The sequence below is a fragment of the Sus scrofa genome, chromosome 3 (assembly GCF_054392235.1).
Source record: "Sus scrofa isolate SSC_HxYL_T2T_F1_AM1 chromosome 3, Sscrofa_HxYL_maternal_Yorkshire_Landrace_v2.0, whole genome shotgun sequence".
NCBI lineage: Eukaryota > Metazoa > Chordata > Mammalia > Artiodactyla > Suidae > Sus > Sus scrofa.
Window position 1 is genome coordinate 120232312 of NC_139385.1, and position 17313 is coordinate 120249624.

The 17313-nt window shown below is 46.8% G+C and overlaps 1 protein-coding gene across 8 annotated transcripts in view; it reads left to right on the forward strand.

Annotated features, from left to right (window-relative positions):
• Positions 1–17313, forward strand: part of XDH (xanthine dehydrogenase) — a 125130-nt gene that overhangs the window by 88358 nt on the left and 19459 nt on the right. For all 8 annotated transcript variants that reach the window (XM_085015594.1, XM_085015599.1, XM_085015597.1 and 5 more), the window contains 12 exon segments: positions 1239–1348; positions 3432–3616; positions 5148–5322; positions 6652–6735; positions 8642–8811; positions 11093–11216; positions 12866–12985; positions 13460–13556; positions 14440–14564; positions 15283–15416; positions 15846–15933; positions 17107–17193. In XM_085015594.1, coding sequence (XP_084871720.1) covers positions 1239–1348; positions 3432–3616; positions 5148–5322; positions 6652–6735; positions 8642–8811; positions 11093–11216; positions 12866–12985; positions 13460–13556; positions 14440–14564; positions 15283–15416; positions 15846–15933; positions 17107–17193 — 1499 coding nt within the window.

Below are 17313 nucleotides of genomic sequence, written 5' to 3' on the forward strand. Positions count from 1 at the left end.
CCGCTTCTGTGACCTACACCACCACTCATGGCAGTACCAGATCCTTAACCCACTGAGGGAGGCTGGGGATTGAACCTGTGTCTTCATGGATACTAGTTGGGTTCATTACCCGTGAGCCACGAGAACGCCAAACACTGCCATTATTACAGATTAAACTCTATGACCTCACAATGAAATAAATTACGTTAAAAACAAAGGTAATAAATACTCAAAATTCACCACCTCCTAATTATTTTCCTTCATTTTATTATCGTCCACGCCCTTGAGGTTATTTCCATTTATTATGTGTGTAGAGTGGGAATGCTACGGAATGGTGTTCTCCGGAGGGTCTTCCCTTTCTAGAGGGTCCCGAAGGCAACCTCCAGGTTTGATGACTCTTTAGCCAACCATATTCCACTCTGGACAGTGAGTTCCAGGGTAGGGGGCTCTGGGACCTAGCACAGAGTCTCCTTGTGCCTGTGACTGTACTTCGGCAGGAGGCTGGAGAGCACCATCAGCAAAGAGAAAAGATGCTCGGGGCAGAGGAAACCAGGCGCACATGTCCAGAGCCTCCTCGCAGGGGTCACGCGGGACACGCTCAGTTTCCTCAGTAATGAGTTGAGTTGTGACAACACACAGAAGGGGTGGTCTACCAGGGCTGCTTGTGAGACCCTCGGCACCTGATGATGGCTTTTACTGGGGGATGGTCACGTAGCTCTGCCTGGCACGTACCAGAAGTCCAGACTCCCAGAACGAAGGCAAGATGTTCAGTATAAACATATATATTTAATATAAGCATGTATTATTTGTATAGGCATGTTAGGCACAGTGAGCTCTTCTTATTAGGGGACGGTGGGATTTCATCTCCTGAAATCCAAGTTCCCAGAGGACAGCCAGGGGCCAGCCTTGGAAGCAGGCCTTTCAGAGGACAGCAGGTCTGCTGCATCAACCCTGTGCTACCCTCCTTCCAGTTTCACACTGAGCAATGTTGCGCTGGTAGCTTGACATTGGCCGCGGTAGGAGAAACGAGCACATGCCATGCATCGGGGCTTTTGCTCAAAAAAAAAAAAAAAAAAAAAAAAAAACCTGAGTATTAAACAGTCACCAGCACAACATGGATTTCAGAGGGAGCCCCTAGGCCCCCGTTGTGCCACCCGCTCCTTCTGACTGTGGGCATCTGAGACCAGGATGGAAAATTCCACAGACGGGCTGTATTATGCTTTCTCATGCTGGTCCCTCTTCATCTCCCCTCTGTGCAGGCACCAGGAGAACAGTTCCAATGGACCACACCTTCTTCCCCAGCTACAGAAAGACCCTGCTAGGTCCGGAGGAGATACTGCTTTCCATCGAGATCCCCTACAGCAGGGAGGTGAGACGCTGTCAGAAACATCCTGAATCACGGCTACTCCTGCCAGGCCCCAGACAGGGAGAGCAGAGTCTGCTGCGGGGACCAAACCTAGCATTTCTCCACTTGAACATGGATGTTCTTGTCTCTGAAACTTGCCTTTAGCCAACCATATTCCACTCTGGACAGTGAGTTCCAGGGTAGGGGGCACAGGACATGGACCGTGAAGCCAGACAGGTAGATGTGATCCTGAGTGAGTCATTTATCTTTCTGAGCCCCCAATTTCCACATCTGTGAAATGGGTGAGTGTTACTGACCATGCAGGTTCTTGTGAGGACTGAAAAGAAAGAACTCCTGTGCTTCCTGGCAGACGTCTGGGAGCCGGTGGAGATCACCAGCTGGTAGCTGGTGACAGTTCCAAGAACACAATCAGCTCTTGAGTATCCCTGCCCCAGGTGTCACAGGATGAAATTGTGGGTTTTACGTGCTGGGTGGAGAAGCTGCCCGAGTCAGGTCCTCCCATGCTGACCTTGGGCTTGACCGGGTGTTTTTTCACGGACCCCTTTCTGGGTTGGCTTGGATGGGTTTCTGCTTCGCAGGTGGGTTTTCTGGTCTGTCGGGACAGGTCCAGGCTCCTCAGGCTGCCTTGCTCTTGTTCCTGGGGGTTTGTGGCGTCCTGAGCTGGTGTGGTTCTGTCCCACACATTCACTGTGGGTCTTTAGAAAAGTGATCTGTGAGAGGGTATTAGGGATTTTCCATAGCTCATCCTTTAGCGGCGTTATGATGCTTGTTTGCCCTTCCTGGTTTTGACCTCATTAATGAGACTGCTAATTAAATGAGAGCATTTACATCCATGAGGTGATTTCTTAATGATGTTCCAGCTTGTCCTTATAGACCACTTTGAACAAGGATTCCCAGAGTTTTTGTATTTCACAGATCAGTGGATTTTTTTTTTCTTTTTTAATTATGAGATGGAGAAAGGAGGAGGCAAACGGCATAGCACTGCCCAGTTTTTATTTTGCCAGGAAGGGACATTAACCAAAAAACATTTCATAAATGAAAGGAGGTTTTAATACCCAGACTTAGGAAGGCTTTCCCAGGAAAGAAGAGCAGATGACCCGACAGTGACTTTGCATGAACCCTGGTGGGAATGTCACTGTGGGCTGGTGAGCAGCTGGAGCCTCTGTTCCAGAACTGACTTCAAGTTCTGGGCTTGTTGCCCCAAGGCCGTGTAGACACTGGGAATCTGGATGAGCTTTGTCCTCTCAAGAGGTCTCTGTGGCTTCTTCAGCAAGAGCCCAGGGTCATCTCGGCCCTTAACTGTGGGCCTCCTTGTTGCTCCAACAAACCTTTCCGTAAAGCTCCCACCTTGGGTGTTACTCAGAACTTGTGGTGCCAGGGTGAGCTCAAACCTCGAGCAGAATCTGGCACTGATGGTTCTTACCTGGAGAGTCACTCACGCTCTCCTCCTGCCCCTGAAGACAGCCCAGCTTGGACCCAGGAGGAAACGTACGTTCAAAGCACAAAGGCAGCTGTCATTTCACAGTGAGTCTTCCTTTCAGGAAACATGATTTCTAACTGTAGCCAATAGGTTTGCAGGAGAGACAAATCACAAATCTGTGAAGGCCACCAGCTGAAGTTATGTTTCAAACAGCCTTTGGCATCTCTCTGCACATGCCCGAGAGGTGGTCAGGCAACAGAGGCTTCGGCACAGCCCCAGGGAGGCTGGATGGACATGGCATTGGGAGCCGAGAGGGGGAAGATGTGGGGGCTGAGCCGGTCTCTGAGGAGCCTTTGTGGAAGCACCTTTCCTCCTCCAGCTCTTTGCTCGAGAGCACCCAGTTCTCCGGGGTCCCTGACTTCCCATTTTCCTGGCTGACAGGCAGAAATGTTGGCCCTTTCCCAGCTTCTGGGAATGCTATCTGGAACTTTGAAAAAGGTGGTAGTTATGCCTTGACCTCTGACCCCTACCACCAGATCTTTGCTGCTCTGTGATGGTCCCACCACTTCCCCTCTGCTCCCCTCCGCTCCCCTCCCACCCCTGCTTCAGGCCCACCATGTGCAGTCCTTGCAGAACAAGGTGGGAAACAGGTACTTTTATTTTTAGGGTGAGTTTTTCTCAGCCTTCAAGCAGGCCTCCCGGAGAGAAGATGACATAGCGAAGGTGACCTGTGGCATGAGAGTCCTGTTTGAGCCAGGGACCACACAGGTAAAGGAGCTGGACCTCTGCTACGGCGGGATGGCGGACAGAACCATCTCAGCCCTCAAGACCACGCGGAAGCAGCTGTCCCAGTAAGGGCTAATGGCAAAATTCAATTGCTGCCACAGTGGTGTTGCTGCTGATTACATTGCTGCTGCTGTGCTATTAGCATTGCTACTACTGCTGCTATTATTGATACTATTACTGCTTACTGCTGCAGCTGCAACTACTGTTACTATTGCGATTACTGCTGCTGCTTCTGCTACTACAGTTACTCCTGCTGGTGCTACTCCTCTTATTTCTGCTACTGCTGTTACTCCTGTTCTACTACTACATTACTGCTATTCCTGCTGCTCCCCTACTATGACTAATGTTGTTATTGTGGCTATTTTACTATTATAGTTACAACTGCTCGCTCTTTTGCTAATACTAATACCAATACCAATACTAATACTGCTGCTACTCTTGGAATTACTACTACTTGTGTTGCTGTTGTTACTATAATGCTACTACTATTACTATTATTACTACCGTTATGGCTATTACAACTGTCACTATTGCAACTAATACAGTAGCCACTGTGACTACAAATAGTAGTATTGCTACTGCTGCTGCTACTTCTGCTCTCAGTAGTAGTATTATTGGTGCTCTTCTCCTATTTCTATTATTACTTCTGCTTCTATTGCAATGACTCTTATTCCCATAACTACCACTATTACTGCTTCTGTCACTGCTAGTATTACTGCTACTAGTATTTCTGCTATTTTATTGTTGTTTGCCATTACTGTTACCACTCCTGCAGTATTACCACAGCAGCTACTGTTACTATGGCTACTATGGGGAAGCAGTTGTAGCAACCACTTTGCAGGCACTGTTCTATGTAATCCATCACCTTATGGGTAGATAAAGCTTAACTTTTGAGTTTGGCTCCTTGGTTCCAGTTCTTGGTTCCAGCACTTGCCAGATGGGTAATATAAGTCAAGTTGCTTAATTTTATCATGTCTCAGTTTTCTCATTTGTAATTTGAGTATAAAAATTTTCCCTACTCTGCCTTTATTTTAAATTAAAAGTGATGTTTCATGTAAAGCACTTAGGATATTGCTCAGTGCCTTGGAAGAACTCCGTAGATTGAACTATTATTATTTTTGTGGTCTTTTAAAAATTGTATCTCTCTCTTTTTTTTTTGTTCTTTTTCGGGCTGTACATGTGGTGTATGGAGGTTCCCAGGCTAGGGGTCCAATTGGAGCTGTAGCACCAGCCTACACCACAGCCACAGCAATGCTGGATCCAAGCTGCCTCTGTGACCTACACCACAGTGCATGGTAACACTGGATCCTTAACTCACTGGGTGAGGCCAGGGATCGAACTTGTGTCCTCATGGATCTTAGTCTGCTTCGTTAACTGCGGAGCCATCACGGGAACTCCAAAAATTGTATCTATTTTTAAAGAAGAGGAAACTGAGGCTCAAGAAGGTTAATAACTTGCCTAAAGTCACATAACTACAAGTATTGGAGCCGCATTTGGAGCGGAGGTTCATGACTCCAAGGCCCTGTGCAAAGCACTGCACACCAGTGATTCCGAGAGCTAGATGGGAACGCTCTCCCACGGCCTGCTCTCTGGCAGGTTCTGGAATGAGAAGCTGCTGCAGGACGTGTGTGCAGGCCTGGCGGAGGAGCTGTCCTTGCCCCCAGATGCCCCGGGGGGCATGGTGGAGTTCCGGCGCACCCTTTCCCTCAGCTTCTTCTTCAAGTTCTACCTGACTGTGCTTCAGAAGCTGGGCAGAGAGGACCCAGAGGATGTGAGTGTGGGGGCTGGGCAAGGCCAAGACTCCCTGCAGCGCTTGTGTTGAGGGACCTGGGAAGCTGGCCTGGGTGAGAGTGTGCTGTGGGCCAGGTGGCAAACGCTCCTCTCCTCTGGACGCTTAAGCACAGAGGAGCAGGGACCAGGGACCAGGGACACAGCCTAGGGAGCCTCACAGTGTTGGGGGCCAGCCGAGTGGGTGAGAGACAGAGCCCTGGGCTGTGAGTCAGGGATGTGGGTTCTTTCCTGGCTTGTCATGACATTGAGTGAGAACTTGAAGAGGTCACAACTCTATGTCTCAGCTGTAAAATCTGGGGGCAGGTAGACCAGATGATCCTTCCAGCAGCATAGCTGATACAACTGTGGTTGTGTACTTAAAACAGAAACAAACGTAATGTGACAAGAATGTAAGCTGGGGCCACTACAGCTGGGGGTGTGGGTGGGGTGGGGGTGGGGGGATGTGCATTCAGCAGAGGCTAAGGTTGGTTCACCAGCAAACACTTATTTTGCACCTTTTACATCATAAGATTGCACCAGGCGCTGGGACGGAACAGGGTCAGTCAAGGCCGGCCTGATGTGACAGCTGAGGAGATAGAGTTGGGGTGGGGGGGGGCACAAAGGAAAGAAATGTTCACAGCTTTGGGGACAGCAAAGTGACATCCCTCTTTAATAAACATTTCCAATACTCATTTTTTTGATTATAGAATTAATAAACTTATGGAACTCTTTAGAAGGACAGAAACATAAAGAAAAATTAAAATTACTCTCAGACCCTACAGAAAACCACTGCTAATATTTTTGCTTATTCCTCTGATCTTTTTCTTACATCTGTCTGTCCATCCGTCTGTCATCCTGTTTTTCTGCCCCATCTCTCTCTTTCTATCTGTCCTTCCATCCATCTAGCTATGTATTTGTCATTATTCTATCTTCTGATCTGATCCTATCATTTTCTGAACAGACTTGGGCTCCTGCTCTATATGGAGTTTCATGCCCGTCTTTATTCTGTCGAGATTATGTTGGGAATATTTCCGACATCAGGACATATTTTCCTCAGTCTTGAGGAGAAAAAGGACGACTTTTCCAGGAAGGCTGGGGAGAAGGATGTTTCTGATAGAGCAGGAAGCAGGAACGCGGGAGGTAGGGAAGCAGTGGTGCTGGAAGAGACACTGTCAGAGCCCACATTTGGATGCTGAGATAGATCCAGCCGTTCCAGAAGGCATGCACACGAGGAGAGGAGAAAGCTGTTATTTTTATCATGTGGGGACAACCGAGGGTGGGGACAGTGATAGAAGCAGTCACAATCACCTCTGCTGCCTTCTCTCCACAGAAGTGTGGTAAATTGGATCCCACCTACGCCAGCGCCACCTGGCTCTTTCACAAAGACCCTCCGGCCAATGTCCAGCTTTTCCAAGTGAGTATGGACGGTAGATGGCTCATATCAGGGGTCCTTGCCGGCCACCTCGGGTGATGCTGACCATTGGAGAAAGACCGACTTGCATTGTATGTGGGCGCTTGCAGCTCTGTACCATTGTGCATAATTATCCAGTGAAGAAAATGGGAATTACATTAATGTCAGTGAAGCTGTTTCTCCCCTTGCTCACTTAAATTTTTCTCATGGGATTACTCTCATCTTCACTTGCTCTTTAAAGAAAAAACCTTTTTTTCCCTTTCTCCTTTTCTGGTTCCTGTGTGGGGCTAATATGCAAAGCCAGGAGTTCCCTTGAGCAGGTAAACAAAAGAAAACAAAATTTTATTTATTTATTTATTTATTTATTATTATTATTATTTTTTTTTGTCTTTTTTTGCTATTTCTTGGGCCGCTCCCGCGGCATATGGAGGCTCCCAAGCTAGGGGTCCAATCGGAGCTGCGGCCGCCAGCCTACGCCAGAGCCACAGCAATGCAGGATCCGAGCCGTGTCTGCAACCTACACCACAGCTCACTGCAACGCCGGATCCTTAACCCACTGAGCAACAGCAGGGACTGAACCCGCAACCTCATGGTTCCTAGTCGGATTTGTTAACCACTGCGCCACGATGGGAACTCCTGAAAACAAAATTTTAAAAGATAACTTTTTTTTTTTCCAAACAACTTTTTGAGAGGCACTAGGTCAAAGGTCAGCCTTTCCTGTAAACGTTTTGGATTTGGTGGGTCACGTAGTCTCTACGGCAATTCCTTAACTCCATTACTGTAGCACAAAAGGAGCCAGAGGCAGTAATAAATAAATGTGTGTGGCTGTGCACCAATAAAACTTTATTTATAAAAACAAAAAGTGGGCCAGATTTGACCTGTTATCCACAGTTTGTAGAACTCTGCTCTAGAATGTCATGGTCCAAAGTGTGACCTCTGGGCCTGACTGCCAAGACTTGAATCCAAACTCTGCCATCACATAACCATGTAATCTTGGACAATTTACTTTCTCTCTGTGCCTCTTGGGCAAGTTAATTATGTCCAGCTGCAAATAATGGTTCCTGTTTTACATCATGGTTTTGAGAATTCAATGGGTTAATAAAAGTAAATAGCTTAGTTCCTGGCAGATAGTAAACTCTCAACAAATACTAGCTATCAGTGTTACCACTTTGAAAAAATACAAAACAGAATTTTATTATAAACTGAATACATTTTAGAACATTTTGAAAAATCTAGAAAAACATAAAGAAGAAAATAAAAATCACTCTAAATCCTACCTCCAGGAGCAAATCATTAGGGTATGTTTGTTTATTTCTTTCTGTTTTTTTTCCTATGCATATACAGACATATTTATAATATATAACATTTTTTTTTTCCTATAGAGTTTGAATCATTATACACACAATGGTATATGTCCTGTTTTTACGTTTAGCATGAGCATTCTTTCCTGCTAATGAAAATTCTTCAAAAGTATGTTTTAATAGTTGTGTATTCTTCCACCCCATGGGCACAGCAGAGATTACCCCCAACAGATGGACATTTAAGCTCCTTGTTTGGTTCCTGTATACAGTCAGCCTGCTGTGTCTGTGGATGTGGAACCCATGGATGTGGGGGAACCAATTATACGACCCTGTTTTATATAAGAGACTGGAACGTCTGTGGATCTTAGTATCCGCAAGGGCTTCTGGAACCAGTGCCCATGGATACCTGGGATGACTCTATGGTGGTCCTAGGACCACCCTTCTCCGTGACCTCTTACCTGCTTATGTTTCCCTCACCCAGTGCCCCTCCCGCCTCCTCCATTCTCCTGCCTCACATTTGCTTTGGCCTGAAGCTTTTACAGCTCCCCTGGGCCTGTAGGGGGCAGTGTCATCTGCAGCTCAGCCTGACTGGTGCCCTGTTGTTCCAGGAGGTGCCCAAGGGTCAGTCTGAGGAGGACATGGTGGGCCGGCCCCTGCCCCACCTGGCCGCGGCCCTGCAGGCCTCTGGGGAGGCTGTGTACTGTGACGACATCCCTTGCTACGAGAATGAGCTGTTCCTCCGGCTGGTCACCAGCACCCGGGCCCACGCCAAGATCAAGTGCGTGTAGTAAAAACACCTGGGGAGGAGGGTGTGGGGAGCACCTGCCAGGCACTGGCGATGCCATGACAATTAGCCTCCCCCAGGGCCTCCTGGTCCAGAGAGGGGCATGGGGACTCATGTTAAAGCCAGATGGGAGAGGAGCAGGAGACATGAGGGGCTTGGGAGTGCCCGGGAGGGTTGGGGGGTGATGCTGGAGAGGTAGGCAGGGGCCAGACCAAGAAAGCCGAACAGGGACACTACACTGGCCCGGAAAGCAATGGGGAGCTGCTGAAAGGCCTCTCTTAGATCTGCACTCTGGATATTGGCCTAAACTTCAGGGCAAATCTTTAAGAACTTGAGTGAGCCCTAAAAGGAAGAATGAGCCCGAGTATGTGACAGCCTTGGCCTTGAATACCTGTTCCAGTGCTTTCCAACTGTGACCTTGGCTTGTATGCTTATTAAGGTCTCATTTTCCTCATATGTAATAGCTTATTTGTTATTCGTTTTTTGTTTTCTGGGTTGTTTGTTTATTTTTTTTGAGGATCAGCAATAGTGTCCACAAAGGACCCAGTAGAGAGTGGTCACCTGAACCTCTCTGTTGAAGTTGAGAGCTCAAATGACAAGAATCGCCACCTCTATGATGACAATGATGTTGATGATAAAATGCTCATATCACACTTATTTATTTATTTATGTTTTTAGCTTTTTAGGGCCGCACCCGTGGCGTATGGTTCCCAGGCTAGGGGTCGAATCGGAGCTACAGCTGCTGGCCTCCATCACAGCCACAGCAAGGCCAGATCCGAGCTGCATCTGTGACCTACACCACAGCTCATGGCAACGCCAGATCCTTAACCCACTGAGCGAGGTCAGGGATCGAACCTGCAACCTCATGGTTCCTAGTCAGATTCATTTCTGCTGCACCATGACGGGAACCCCGTACACTTATTTTTTTATTGCAGCCTGGTTTAAAGCATTTTACATGTATTGGCTCATTTATTCCTCACTGAGTGGTTCAGGAAGGGCCCTAATGTCCTGATTCTGGATGCGTGTTTTAGTCAGAGCTCTCCAGAGTAAATGCTACTCACTGTGTGTCGGTTCCCATGTACCTGGAGACCAGAGCAGGGCGTTGTGCAAGGTCCATGGGTCGGACCTGTCCTATACATCCTGTATCCCCTGCAGCACCCAGCACATTGGCCTGCATATGGTAAGCATTTTATTAACCTTGTCAGAATAGGCTACGATAAGATAGGAGAGAAAAGGAGGTATAAAAGGGAGGAATCGGGGTGGAGGAAAAACCGTGTCAAAAAGAAGACAAGATTATCCTGCTCGGTGAGTGGTGGTTTGTTTGTTTTTAAAGATGAAAAAAAATTTTTTCCCATTTAGGTTCCTCTGAATTCTTTTGTAAAAATGTATTTTATTGAAGCATAGTTGATTTACAATGTTGTGTTAGTTTCTGGCGTATCACAGAGTGATTCAGTTATACATATCTATAATAGTTTGTGTCTGCTAATCCCAAATTCCCAATCCATCCCTCCCCTACCCCCTATCCCCCTTGGCAACCACAAGTCTATTCTCGTCTGTGAGTCTGTTTCTGTTTTGTAGGTAAGTTCATATGTGTCATATTTTAGATTCCACATATAAGTAATATCATATGGTATTTGTCTTTCTCTTTCTGGCTTACCTCACTTAGGATGTTCATTTCTGGTCCCTCCATGTTGCTGCAAATAGCATTATTTCATATTTTTTAAACTGAAGTACGGTTGATTTACAATGTGCTAATTTCTGCTGTACAACAAGATGATTATACACATATACATGGGGTTATACACATATACACATATACATGGGGTTAGCAGATGCAAACTATTATGTATAGAATGGATATTTCATTCCTTTTTATGAACGATGAGTCTTCCATTGTGTATTTATACCACAGTCTTTATCCATCCATCGATGGGCATTTAGGTTGTTTCCATATCTTGGCTATTGAGAAGAGTGCTGCAGTGAACACTGGGCATGGATCTCTGAATTCTATCAGTGGACCCTTTGAGGGTATAGATCCCCATGCTAGATGATAGTATCCGTTCTTCCTGTGAGGTGATGGATGGTATTGGATGGGGAACTACAAAGAGCAAGCTACATAAGATACAAAAATACAGCTGAAGATCACAAATTTTCTCTCTTGGAAAAACTGCTGATATGTAGGGTTGAAGTGTGGCATAGTTCAGCATTTTGTCCAGTGGCAGGTCATCTTGCTTCAGTTTTCTCTCCTGGCTCTTCACACTTCTCTTTCTTGTAGGTCCATTGATATTTCAGAAGCTCAGAAGGTTCCAGGGTTTGTTTGCTTTCTCTCTGCTGATGATATTCCTGGGAGTAATGAAATTGGAATTTTTAAGGATGAAACAGTCTTTGTAAAGGATAAGGTATGTCTGGGATTTTTTTTTTTTAAACGTGAAGTTAGTGGAATTTGTTTTCATTCTTGCAAATCTCTAATCTTGAAAAGATGATACATTTGTACATATCTGTGGCCATCCCCCAATTATCCAGTATTGGGGACAAGCAATAAAGAGATAGAATATGCCTGGTAGCACTTTTACTTTTGACTTAATGTTTACTTATTTATTTAATTGATGACTGCTTCTTATACATAGTATAAGATGTAGTAGGATGACTACATGCCAAAGTGGCATTCAAAAAAGGCCAGGGACTGTTTTTTAGCTAACAATCAGTTTTTTTAGGGCTACAATGTTAAGCTCCTTTAGTCAAAGAAAATAAAAACAAATTAAACAAACTAACCAGAACAGAAATTACAATACTGCTACTATGTGTATTGATAATTCATTTACATGAAAGTTTATCTATTGATTTCAACTATATATGGAGTTCTTAAAAACTTTTTTAACCAAACATTCAAGACAGCTGCTACAAAAATTCCTATACTTATAGGATAGCTGTAAGACATTTGTTTTATAGTTTCAATATAGTTCAAATGTTGCAAATTAGAGGCGGATAGGTGTTTCTAAAGGACAAATTCAATTTATTGTTGATATAAAAGTGAGGGAGAGAATGAAAAACTGTAACTCTGAGATACAAGGACTCCAAAAGGAGAACATTCAATAGAAGACAAATTGCTTTATAAACTTCAAGAGCCTCTAAGATCATAACGAGCACCAGAGTTAGTGAGAATCAGCCAGGCTCAACAACCACTATGCTAACCAATTCAGTCAGTAACTTAATTGGGTTCCTGTTGTCATAAATTTCATATTCCAAAGGGATGAGGTAGATAATTTTTTTTTATTTTTAGGGAGATGTTGGAAAAAATGATTGATGAAGGAGATCCATTAAGTTTTTATACAAACTGAATTTATTTAATGGAAAGAAAACAATAATCATTAATTATTCTATAAATCTAACAACCAGCAAAACTGGTCATCAAGTCTAAGAATCAGTATTTGGGAACTACTGCTTTAGGGCATCTAGATGACATGTAAGACATGATTGCTGCCTTTGAGAAGCTTTTGGTATAAATCTGAGAAACGGAAGATAAAAGAGAGTGGGGTGGTAGAAAGAAAATAAAACTGGAAGTCAGGGGCTCAGATTTAGTCATGGTCTAGTACCAAGCCACTTGTGCCTTGCCATCTGGGTCTCCATCTCTTCATCTGAGATGAAGAGTTGTAGGGTAGATCTGAGTTGACAGATGCATGTCACCAGGCCATACCCTCCATTCTGCTGCTCATGGCAGACATCACCAATCAATTGCCACATTTTATCCTGGGCAGCTTCTCAACAGGCTGCCAGTACCATCATAATTGGCCTTTGGGATAAAGAGCATTTGCCATCCTGATACTAGTTATCTCCAAATCCTATTCCAGTTCTACTCATTCTAAACATGTATGAAGAAGCACATAACCCCAAATAGGAAGATAAGAAAATGAAAAAGCCCCAGGACACTCCTGAAATGTACCTTAAAAATTGTGGGGGCAGGACTTCCTTTGCTTTTTTGAACAATCCAAAATAATTCGCTTCATGAGGAGCGTGTTAATGTTCTTTAACAGTCTGGCTCTGTTCCCAGGTGACCTGTGTTGGACACGCCATTGGTGCTGTGGTTGCCGACACCCCAGAACACGCACAGAGAGCTGCTCATGGGGTGAAAGTCACCTATGAAGATCTTCCAGCCATCATCACAATTGAGGTAACTGAGTGTGGAGAGAGATGAGCTACCTGTCCTGGGAGGCACCTTTATTAGGATCCCCTAGAGGAGATTTGAGCAGCAGGTGGGATTTGACCGGGCAGGTTTTTAAATCTCCCCCTGCCCTGCCATGGTGTGGTCCTATGACTCCTTCCCCATCCTGCTCCTAGACTCAGTTCACCAACAGCCAAGCTGAGTCCTTCCTTTCCAGTTTCAGTTTCAGCTGGTTCCTTAAGAAATTCTTTGCTTTTCCTCAAGATCCATAGGGTTGCACGTCTATATCTGAGGAAATGGAGTAATAGGACACCTTGGGATACAACTGAGCTTACTTGAAGTCTGGATAAGAAACTTAGAGAGATGCCTAAGGTGACTTTTGTGAGGAGAGAGAGATAGTAATCCCAAGAGCTTCTCTGCCCCATTCAGAAATCACCTTCCACCCCTAAAGCCAAGTCACTGAAGCTTCTTTTTAATCCCCAGGATGCTATAAAATACAATTCCTTTTATGAGTCTGAGCTGAAGATTGAGAAAGGAGACCTCAAGAAGGGGTTTTCGGAAGCAGATAATGTTGTTTCAGGTATGGCTGCACCATGCAGAGTACAGATGAGGTGGCCCTGGTTTGTGAGTGAAATTCAAGAGCTACACCATGAGCCCTGGAGCAGGAGAGAGATTTCCTGACATTTCCTAACAGGAGAGTCTCTCTGATGTTTGTAGCAAATATACTACACAGATGGCTGGGCAGGAACTTCAGCTCTCGGTCTCTACTCTCTTGTCTCTAGGCTGGACATGCTTAAGGGATTCTGGAGCGATTATAGTGTGTCGAACTTGGAAGACCGTCAGGAAAGATAAGGGTCATGGATGCCTGGTCAGCCTTGGCTCTGCCAGGCCTTCAGCCACCCAGACTCCCGGTCCCCCATCTGCCTGAAGGCAGTCCTCACCCACCTCCACGGGGGCTCTCTCCTCTCCTCCCCTCCTCCCTCCTGCATTGAGCATTTAGGTCCAGAGCTCTCAGCCTGGGGCAAGGGTGCTGTTCAGACCCCTTTGGGAATTGTTTTCTGTGCATTGCTGACAGCTTCAGCTCTGGAAGATGCTGTTTACTTTCAACTTCTTCTGTTTACTTTCAACTCAATCACATCTGTTTGTTCTTTTTTTTTTTTAACTTTTTCTAAACTTTACCATAATAGTTTCAGAATCTTTGATTTCCACTGGCTGCAGGGAGAGGGGAGCTTCATATCTGTTGCATTTCAGTGTCATTCTGGTTTCTTTCTTGGGGTGATGGGTTCGTCTCCTGGATGGCTGAGACTTTGAGACCCTTTTCCACCCCAGAGAGGGAGCTGAAAAGTTATCTGTGAAAAGCTGGTTCCTGCCCAGGGCACTGACTGAGTACATCCCTCCCTTAAGCAAACTCACCGCCCCTGTAGTTTGGGGCTCACTGTAGGGGGGTGTTGTTGCTTCCCCAGGCGAGTTGTACATTGGCGGCCAAGAGCACTTCTACCTGGAGACTCACTGCACCATTGCTGTCCCGAAAGGCGAGGCGGGGGAGATGGAGCTCTTCCTAGCTACGCAGAACGCCATGATGGCCCAGGTAGGTGTCCTGGGGGTTGGTAAGGGGCGGGGAGAGAGGGAAATGTGGGCTGGTCCAGGAGGGGATGTGAGGGTGGTGGTCCTGGAATCAGGCCCTGTTGCCAGCAAGCTGGTGTCACCAAGCTTATTTGGTAACCTTTCTCACCTATAAAATGAGGTCTGGTAGGGTTGTAATGATTAGATGGGCTTTAACACTTCCATAGAGCCCAGAGAGTGTTAGGCTTTATCATTCCAGTGCCGTCTTGCCTTGGTCAGATCATATCTGGCCTCAGTTTCCTCCTCTGTTAAGGGAAGGAGCTGTGCTAAGTGTTAGCAACAGAGACCACGGAATTGTCTGCAGTGGCTCAAATATTCCCCATTTCTCCATTGCATGTAAAATGACATTGGTTGCCAGCGTTTGTGGCAACTGGTCTTGCCCTCGTGACCCACCAGTTCCTGGCCAAATGGAATGAGTTTTGGCTCTGAAAGCTGGCTATGACCAGCCGTTCCCCGCCTCCAGTTAACAAGTGTTTGAATTCAGTGTGCGGTGACTGATGGGTGTAGGACCCCAGTACCACTACCCAAGGGCTGCCCTAGAACAGGAGGGGGACTCTCGAATTCAGGAATTTGAGAATCCATGGCAGGAATTAGGCTTTTGTGTGTCAGGCAGCCTCTGGGTCAGGCGTGAAATCAGTCTAGGTGATACATTCAGTGGGAGTCTTTTGTTCTTTTGTCCACAGTCTTCTGTTGCCAGCACATTGGGGGTTCCAATAAACCGGATTTTGGTCCGAGTGAAGAGAATAGGAGGAGGCTTTGGAGGGAAGGAGACACGGGGCATTGGGCTGACCGTGGCAGTGGCCCTGGCTGCATACAAGTGAGTTCCCCCAGTGGGCTCTGGGAAGAAGAATAAGGCTGCCTCTGGCAGGAAGGCTTCCTGGATTTCCCCCTTGGGGAAGTAGATTCACCTTGTTTTGAATTTTCATAGCCCTCTGTTTCTACAACTCTTGGGCATAGGGGTGAGGGCAACATTACCTGGTTCACTGTGTTCAGACACATGTGTCACTGTCCTGTCTTCCTCACCTGGCTGTGAGGGCCCCAGTGGCAAGGACACACCCCACTCCGTACCTGTGTACTCCCTACCTTGTCTAGCAGTGTCTAGACTCCCTACCTTGTCATGCAGTCTGCTCAGTGTGCCGGGGGTGGTGGTGGGGTGTGCTAAAGAAGGCTTCCTTGCTGTTCTCATCCCTGAGACTCACAGGGCAGGGCTGTTGTAGAAGTTTCTCACCCTCAGTGCCTCCCCCAGGACGGGCCGCCCCGTGCGCTGCATGCTGGATCGTGATGAGGACATGCTGATGACTGGTGGCAGACACCCCTTCTTAGCCAGATACAAGGTTCTCCATATCAGGGGCTGGGCTGGGTGGGCACTGCCAGCTGCTTAGGAGACTGGGGATGAAGCTTCAGGGATCCAGGGAGGTACTCTGACTTTCTTAATGATTACCTGGAAAAGTTCAAAGAAGAAATAGTAAGGAGAGAGATTCAAATCAGCCAACAGCAACAGGGAGGTGATGCGGGCGGAAGGTGGTAGGTCACCTCCCAAGACACATCCCACGGTGGTGTGCATGACTTGTGTGAATTTGCTGGGGTCCAGATCTGGTCTCTGTCCACTCAGATTCGGAAACAGCGTGGGTCAGCAGATCTGGGGCACATCCGTCTTGCAGGATGGCCTAACATTAACGTGTTAGAGCCTGATGTAGAAGTCAGAATGGCTACTTAGGAATTTCCAATGAGAAATACAACTTCCCAGGGGGCTGGACAGGTGTGAACTGTCAGGGCACCTCCTCTGCCAGACCAAGTCTTCTGTGGTCCTGTCCCTTTCTGGGCTTCCGTGGATGCCCAGCTCCTGTTCTGACCATGCATCCTTCTCCATATGCCAGGATAACCGAACAGGTCCCAGTCTAGCCCTGTAAACCTGGGAGCCCTCTGTCTTCCCAAGCTGGCTTTGACCATCTCCTCTTTGGCCCCTTCTGACTCTGTTTCATGATTTAACCCTCCAAAAGGAATTCTGGTTCTCTTATTCCCAAATTCTTGTGGGCTCCAAGAAAGTAACTTGGTCTTATGGGGTCCACTCATGAAACAGCCCATCAGGGTTTGTTTAGATAGTTGGAGTTGGGAGAGCACATCCATGCTTGTGCAAAGGGCAACTTTTGCTGTCTGCTGGCGAGAGCTGAGAGAGGAGGCTCCAGTGTCTCTTCCAGCCCCGCCCCCGTCCTATCAGGACCAGCATCCCCTTTACCTCCTCACTCCCGATGCTAGGACCAGAAGCCAGGAGTAGGGAGGAAGAAGGAGTGTGGGGAGGTATGGCCAGGGTCCATCTCTGGGGAGATGTCACTTCCTTTCTTCTTCTCCTGGGCAGTCTGGCGCTCTCCTAAGTTCTCCTCTTTTTCACGGTGTGATGTCTTATGGCTGTCTTATGTCTGTTTTCTCCAGGGAGCATAAGTGGGAGGAAATGGTTAGAGACAGACAAAGGAGGGGACAGCCAAGAACTCACTCTCCTTTTTAATCAGGTTGGCTTCATGAAGACTGGGAAGATTGTGGCTCTGGAGGTGGATCACTACAGCAATGCTGGGAACAGCCTGGACCTCTCTCATGGTGTATGTGGGACCTGCCCCTGCTTCCTGGGGCAACTGGGAGGTCACAGGTGGGCCCCTAGCCTGTTGGTACACACAGGAATAGGCCTTGGTTCTTGCCTGTTATTGTTGCAGTAGCTTCCT